Genomic DNA, 7,292 nt, shown 5'->3' on the forward strand with positions numbered 1-7,292 from the left:
AAGAAGAAAAAATGGTATGCGCATGAGACTTGCGCGTCGATTCAATATGACAGAAAAACTTGAAACTTTACAACGGCGCACCCGAGACCTATGAGGACCCCACTCCCCAGGCACCACATACCATCGGTTACATTGCAAGTTTACTACTCCCTAAATCCAACCGTACCACGCCCAACTAGTTTGTGCCGCAGCGCGAACTGCCACACGCTCCACTCACCCCAGATAAGCGACGCCAGACCGTTCCTAGTCATAGCCATGTTGTCGAACACTCTACGATTCCTCTCCTTTCAGATGGAATGCAAGACTAGGATGGTTAGGGCGTTCACCTCCCTCCTTGCTACCTCCTGCAGCACCTCGCTCGCCACCGTCCACCAAGCCACTATTGTAGCTTGAGTCGTCGGTGTGAAGTTTTCCCAACCTTTAACCTCTAGCACATCAAACCAAACATACCGGTTCTTGCAAGCATACCGGGCAACATGGCTGGTGCGGCAACCCTCTTGCCGCAAGACGGTCCGAAGTCCAACATTGTTGCAAAGAATTCAAATATACTTTCTTCCTTTCTAAATACTCTCTTTGTCCGATAAAGCTTGTCCCATGGTCTTTTTTCAGAAAAAAAAACAAGCGAATTCCCGACAAGCCCCTTAACTTCCTGTCGTCTCCCCCGCTCCTCTCCCGCGCCGGAGCTCCCCTGCTCGGCTCCCCCGCGCGTAGCCGAAGCTCCTCCGCCCGACGCCTCCCCCACAGCTTCCCTCTCCTTGTCCCCTCCCCCTTCCTCATGGTGATCCAAGGCGAGGAGAAGGCTCGATTTTTCTTCCGACGGCGGCGGCCTTCTCTGAGTTCGATTCTCTCCAAACCCTCGTCCTCGGCGCCATGGCGGCGGCGGCCGTTTCCGGGTCGTCCTCCTCCTCGGTGCTTCGGTAGCAGCTCGCCCGCGGCGGCGGCAGGAGCGAGCAGCAGCAGTGGCCGCGCGAGTATGCAGCGAAGGAGGTCACCTTTGGCGTCGGCGCGCACGCCGCCATGCTGCGCCGGAAGCCCTGTCTCGCATGCGTGGTCGGTGTTGCAACAGCCGCTTCTCCTTTGCCATGGGTGATTTTTTGCTATGCTAGTCGTCCCCCCCCCCTTCTATTTTCCCATGTTTCTTCTGCTTTAGTTTCCCATGTGTTCTTGTCAGTCTCTTAGGTGATGTAATGTGGGTTTGATTTTGCTGGTGCTTGCAGATTTCTTCAGGGGTCGGAGGCCAACCACCACATGGCAATAGTCTGAAGACTGCATTTGAAATATGCCTTCAACATAGTTAACTACCTTGCTAAACTTGTCATGTTGTGTGTAGATACTGCCCCCGTGCTTGGCAAACTTGTCATGAGGCATCCTTTTGTTGCCTTTCCTACTGTTGACAAGACCAGGGTGACCATCAGGGAGCAGAAGGAGGTCACCGTCCAGCTAATTAACTACACCAAGAGCGGTAATTAATTTTGCATCATCTAGTGACAGATTCCTCAACTCACATTTTAGTTCTGCTCCCTGCCCTCTAGGCCCTCCAGTTTCTTATCATATCTGCTTTTGTTTGTGATGGATCAGGGAAGAAGTTCTGGAACTTGTTTTACCTGCAGCCTATGTGGGTTCAGAAGGTAGCGAAATGTTATTGAAATGCTGAATTTGTTTTGGAGCTTGCAGGTACAGTTACATGGATATTACTCTTCATGATTTATACTCAGACATCAATGATCAATGATTAATGATTTATACTCCAGCAATTCCAGGAATGACTTTAGGATATTGCTCTAGATTAGGAGTTTTAAATGGAGTACTCCATCAGATTAGGATACTACTCTAGATTAGTGTAGCCACTATCTAACAATTTTTTTCAGAACTGAATTTCAGAGTACTCTAAATGATGTGTGCCCTAGCATTTTTGTGTTCCCTGGCATTTCTGTAGCATTCAGTACCATGACAATTTTAACATGTTGAGAAAATTTCAGTAACATGAATTTGAAATTGAGTACTCAGTGTAAGGATTAAATGCACACAATTTGGGTATTAGCTTCCCATTCAACATTGCGGAAATTTCAAATATGCTAAGTATCATTGCTAGTGGTTGGCTGACCAGAGAAGAGAAGACAGTTTATTTGGCATGGTTCAGACTAGTAATTTGTGTTCAAGAATCTTCCTGTTCTCCCATTGTTACCAAGCATGATCTTGCTTGCATTGCCGCCTTTGCTACATGAAGCAATAGGGTAGGTTCAGTTTCGCTGAATTTTTGAAACTATACATCATTTGCTGAATTTTTGCTCAACATCACTTGCTCCTTGTAAATTATTGCATATATAATTTTTGAAACTATAGGTGAACCTCTTCAGCAAACATAAAACAGTTAACTGAAACTGTCTAAAACAGTTAAGTCCACTTGATGCTTAGCTAATGCAGGCCAACAGAATGAAATGAACTACGAATTTGTTCTCTGAAATAGTACATGCTTTCTCTAGACTGAGTTTCCTGCCTTTTCCAACTGAAACTCAGTCAGCCCTGGCTAATAATTATCTTGCTCACTGACCCAACAACATCTCAGACTTTGAAGACATGAGCTGCGAAATGATATATGGTCAGGTGCCCCCACCAGTGGAAGAAGATCCAGTGTCGAAACAACCCTGCTATCCCAGCCTCTGTGAGTGCGCCCAAATTTGGCAACACTTTACAAGTACTGAACCCATCTAGCGCTGAACTTGCACTAACATGCATCACCTGTCACAAATTTGTTGTGCTGCTACAATTTTTCAGGTTCCATATCGACGCCCTCCGCTGCAATATGTCCCAAAATTCAGAACTAGTCTTCTGCAAGCGCTCACAAGGGTTTTGATACAAAATTGTGCATGGTGCCATGGTATCGGATAGGCCAGAATTTCAACAGGGACAATAGATAATGCATCGGTAAATTTCTGAAACTTGGGGATGCATCACTGGGACAATATACAGTCACTATAGAGAATAATTTCATTACAGAGTAAATTCACTATACAATGATGCTGCCATGATGCTGTAATTAACATCAGTTCCACATCAATTTGGCCATATGACAAGGATTTCAGGGCAGGGGCGCCGGTACCTTTCACGAGTAGCAGAGCCGGAGTCGTCTGGACGAAGAAGTAGAAGATCGGGGGCTGCCTGTACGAAGATCGGGAGCTGCACCACCACTAACAGAAGCAGCAGAGTCAGAGGAAGACGGCAACAGCAGAAGAGGACGGAGTGGCGGAATACAGCGCGCCGTCAGCCGTGGAGCCGCCGCCCGTCGAGGTGCGCGCAGGTAAGCAGGGGCGGCGCAAATTGGCAGCCGCGGCTCAGGTGGGCCTTCGTCGCCGGCTGAACACCACGGTGGCTGGGGCGTGCGGTGCAGCGGCGAGGGAGGTGGAAGAAGCAGACGGTTGCTTCGAGTTGGATTAGGAGCCGGGAAAGGAAAGAGTTGCAGTGTTGCCCGGCGAGGGTCTCAAACTCTCAATTCATGCTTAATTAAGCTTTGGCGCGAAGCTTCAAATGCACGCAAGCAAATCCGATTTTCTCACGGATCACATCACATACGCATCCACGGTTTGGAATCGGCCTGAGCTCATCAATAAAAGGGAAGGCAGCCAACCTGCTGCCTTTGCCCTCGCCTCGCTCTGACTTCTCTTCTCGCACTTCCGATCTTCCCCATCGTCTCCTTCACCAATCACCAGCCCTTACCCAGCGAAGCGACCGGCGTCCCCTGTTCCCTTCCCATGGAGATTGCCTACCCCTACGGCGGGGAGCTCACCAGGAAGCACGGCTCCGTGACAGGCCAGCCGTTTGCCGCCAAGATCGACATCATGTCCGGCCAGAAGCGCGCGAGGGAGATGCAGATCCTTCGGCAGCGGTTCCAAGCAGAGCTCGTCGCCGTCCGTGGCCTCCTCCACAAGGCGGCCGCCGTGCTAATTCCCGCCTCGTCCCCGTTGGCTCCCCGCGTTAAGGAGAGTCGTCCAGGGTTCTTGGCCGAGGAGCCGCCGGCCAAGAAGAGGAAGGCGTCTCCTCCCGTTCCTGTGATCAATCGCAAGAAGGCGCCAACGAAGAAGAAGATGACGGCCTCTGAGAGGGAGATGCTCGCGGAAGACCTGGAGCTGTTCGTTGCGGAAATCCCCGATCACATCGTCCAGCTCTTGCAGAAGCACAGCTGCGCCACCCGCCCCGGCGAAATCGAGATGGACCTCCACGCGTTGGACGACGCTGCTGCTGTCGAGTTACAGGAGCAGGTTGACAAGTTCGCTCGAGAGAGGAGGTCGGCGAATCCGTCGCCCCAAGAACGCCACCAAGACGGCCCTGAGGCGATGAACGAAGAGGAGGACGAAGAAGTTGACATCTGTGGCGGCGTCTCCCCCTTGGTGATCGTGCCGCAACCTCTGCTGCAAGAACGCCACCAAGACGGCCCTGAGGTGATGGCCGAAGAGGAAGAGGAGGAAGAAGTTGACATCTGCGGTGGCGTCTCCCCATTACCGATCGTGCCGGCACCTCTGCTGCTCGTCGAAGATGAAACAGCCAGCGGCAGCCCAAGCTCCAGCAGCAGCAGCAGCAGTTCAGATACTGATTCCAGCGACAGCGATTCAGACACTGATTCCGGCAGCAGCGACTCGGGTTCAGAGCACTCCGGCGGCAGTGACTCAGATTCTGATTCTGACGAGATCGTCGACAGTCCAGCACCGGCCATCACGCCTCCAACATGTGAGCAGCTCGCCCGTGCTCTGGAAAGGCAGCGAAAGGAGGCCACGTCCCGGGCGAGGGAGAAGGCCCGTCAGGAGCTGCTCCACATGGAGAAGACGGCAATGCCCGACGATACCCTACACCGAGAGGATCTGAAGAGGCTCGGCATTGATGAGTACAACACGGCGAAGCCCAGCAACTTGTTGCGGCAGATTGGGCTCTACCTCAAGGTTGACGAAGACTGGAAGCAGCAACGCCGTCAAAGCTTCCACGAGGATTTAGAGGAAGGCGAGATTCGGTCGTGATCGTCGTTGCTAGCAAGGTCCTATAACAAGTGATGCTGTTGCTGATGGCTTGATGCCTCACACAAAACTTGTAGCTCTCTTTTGTAGATTGTATGTGTGCTGAACATGATTGGATATACGAAAGTACATGATCAATTACACTGAGTATCAATTAAATTAGTGATATCTTCTTTGTACACATGTTTAACAGATATGTCCATTTCTAATATCAATCATATTGAATATTTAACATGAACCGCAAGCATATATAATAATGACATATAAGGACCAATAAATTTAGAAAAAAATTGAGAATAGGACCACGAAATTTCAATCAAGCCACATATATAAAAGAGAGTTTTTATAACTCGGAGGCTCAGTATTTCTGAAAAGACATCTTCACATACATATGGAGATTAATATCACGATGTATGATTGATGCCTCAAGACCCTGAATGATAGCATCACCTTATACGTTCAATATACAAAAAAGATACATATCAAGGAGGTTTGTTCCTTGTTTCAAAAAAAAGGAGGCTTGTTCCAGTGGCACCGAGATTCGAGCCTTTTCAGTTTTCGTTTTGTGCCTGAATTTCCTACTAATGGATATGCTAACTAGCTCCTCCTTGACATTCTCATTCTTTATACAACCCGCTTGCACCATTCTCATTCCCAACTGCGAACTATACAGTTCTTCAGTTAAGCATCCAACAACCTTCAGCTTAATCTTCATGGTTGTTTTCGCCTTCAGAATCTGTTTAATAGCAGGGGTAGCTTATAACAAATCCATAAGAGTATGCTGCCGAGAAAGAAAATAAATCTAACACCAAGGAAATGAGCAAGAAAAGAATCACTGACCGGATCGAACATCCTCACCAACATGACCTCTAGACTGAATTTGTTTGACAAGCATCCGGTAAATCAGTACCCACCAATATATGTGAAAGACTAGAAGTGAAAACAAGAGAGTGTTGAAAAGATAGTAGTATGAGGTTCTGTAGATTTTTTTGTTCTCCTTGTCCAGGATCATAGCTATTTCATAACTGAAAAAGACACAAGACCATTGAATTGATCAACAAATGCTCTAAAAAAACTAAGTAGAGTAATGCTGCTTCCTAATCAGGTAAAGTAGCACCACATGCCAGAACAACCAAGAATGTTACCTTGTGCTTCTTAGAATCCAGAAAGGAAACACTATTAGCCAAAGAAGGATCCACGGAGCCACAAAAAGTAGAAATGCTACAACAGCTAGCCACTCACAGCTACTGTACTTGGCCATCTTTCCGATCTCTAGGAATATATCACTTGCATCATGGAGGGGTAAAATGACCGAGCCAGGACGAGATAATCTGTTTGGAAGTAGCAACAACTTCAAGTTTGACTATGCTGTATATTGTTATGGTATACAAGGGCGATTACACTCATCTGCATACCTGCAAATATAGGACACAACAATCAGAACAACAATTGCCACATGGTGAGACATCATGACTCCACGGCGGCCGTCCTCCGATCTCGCGCGCCGCCAGCCGGCCATCGCCGGTCTCGCAAGCCCCCGAGCATGTGCGTCTTTGCCTCTGTTCTAGACCAAGAGAATAACTGCTCAGCGAGTGCTAGAGTCTAGCGAACCACACCCACCGCTGGCGGCTGCTCCGGCCCGGGCGTCCACCCTCACCCGTCGGAGGCCACCCCGGCCCCGGCGTCCACCTACACCTCGCTGGCGGCCACCAGGGCCCCGGCGCCCCCGGCCTCCCCGCAAAATCCCTCGCTCCCACTCGCGTTCGGCATGGCTGACGGACCTGCGAGCCCGGCGTCGGTGTCCTCCAGGCCCCAGCCTATCGTCTCCGGGCTTGGGCTGTCGGGCTCGTCTGGATCTGAGGGAGGTTCGAACGGTGCTGGAGGTGCACCGGCTGGCGCCAACCCTGGGCCGGCTGCCGGATCTGCCGTTCCATGGCGCAAGCTGGGACCTTCGCGCAAGGCTCTATGGCGCAAGAGGAAGGCTTTCCAGAAGATGACGGCGGCGGGAGGATCCAGGTCGCGCTCACCAGCCGCGTCGCCGGAGAGGAGGGAGATCCCGGCTGACTTGTTCGGCCTTTGCTTCAAGTGCTTTCGGGAGGGAAACAGGAGAGATGACTGCGAATTTCCCCCGCTCTGCATCCGGTGCGGCCTGGAGGGCCACATCTCCACGGAGTGCAAGCGGCCGAGGAGTCCAAGGTCGGAGGAAGAACTCCGGCGAGACGCGGTTGCCAAGGTAGCGTGGTCTTCGCAGCAACTGATGCAGGCCGGACTTGCGCACAGGCTGTCGCC

General features: G+C 50.5%; 2 protein-coding genes across 6 annotated transcripts; one reads left to right on the forward strand and one right to left on the reverse strand.

The window, feature by feature from the left end:
* The first annotated feature begins 616 nt into the window (after positions 1 to 616).
* On the forward strand, positions 617 to 5,162 carry LOC123111769 (transcription factor GTE10). Of its 5 annotated transcripts, XM_044532626.1 has the most exons (7): positions 617 to 1,086; positions 1,218 to 1,257; positions 1,331 to 1,462; positions 1,579 to 1,674; positions 2,567 to 2,662; positions 2,776 to 2,925; positions 3,084 to 5,162. In XM_044532626.1, the coding sequence occupies exon 7, from the start codon at positions 3,750 to 3,752 to the stop codon at positions 5,004 to 5,006; it is 1,257 nt and encodes a 418-aa protein (XP_044388561.1). In that variant the 5' UTR covers positions 617 to 1,086; positions 1,218 to 1,257; positions 1,331 to 1,462; positions 1,579 to 1,674; positions 2,567 to 2,662; positions 2,776 to 2,925; positions 3,084 to 3,749; the 3' UTR covers positions 5,007 to 5,162. The 5 variants fall into 5 exon arrangements, with proteins under 5 accessions (XP_044388561.1, XP_044388559.1, XP_044388560.1 ...); XM_044532624.1 differs by having other exon boundaries at positions 1,218 to 1,462; XM_044532625.1 differs by having other exon boundaries at positions 617 to 1,050; positions 1,218 to 1,462.
* A 138-nt stretch (positions 5,163 to 5,300) lies between these two features.
* Positions 5,301 to 6,652, reverse strand: LOC123111770 (ASC1-like protein 1). Its single transcript, XM_044532629.1, has 4 exons — positions 6,419 to 6,652; positions 6,149 to 6,334; positions 5,844 to 6,028; positions 5,301 to 5,739 (listed from the first exon to the last, which is right to left on the reverse strand). Exons 1-4 carry the CDS (start codon positions 6,520 to 6,522, stop codon positions 5,708 to 5,710), a joined length of 507 nt encoding a protein of 168 aa, XP_044388564.1. The 5' UTR covers positions 6,523 to 6,652; the 3' UTR covers positions 5,301 to 5,707.
* Between the last annotated feature and the right edge of the window lie 640 nt (positions 6,653 to 7,292).

Source organism: Triticum aestivum, chromosome 5B (assembly GCF_018294505.1).
Source record: "Triticum aestivum cultivar Chinese Spring chromosome 5B, IWGSC CS RefSeq v2.1, whole genome shotgun sequence".
NCBI lineage: Eukaryota > Viridiplantae > Streptophyta > Magnoliopsida > Poales > Poaceae > Triticum > Triticum aestivum.

Bases quoted from the DNA above. Each gene is read 5' to 3' on its own strand.
- LOC123111769 (XM_044532627.1), top strand. From the start codon at position 3,750: ATGGAGATTGCCTACCCCTACGGCGGGGAGCTCACCAGGAAGCACGGC.
- LOC123111770 (XM_044532629.1), bottom strand. From the start codon at position 6,522: ATGGCCGGCTGGCGGCGCGCGAGATCGGAGGACGGCCGCCGTGGAGTC. The intron at 6,029-6,148 runs GTAACATTCTTG...TGTCTTTTTCAG, and splicing joins TGGATTCTAAGAAGCACAAG to TTATGAAATAGCTATGATCC. The intron at 5,740-5,843 runs GTCAGTGATTCT...GCTATTAAACAG, and splicing joins TGGTGAGGATGTTCGATCCG to ATTCTGAAGGCGAAAACAAC.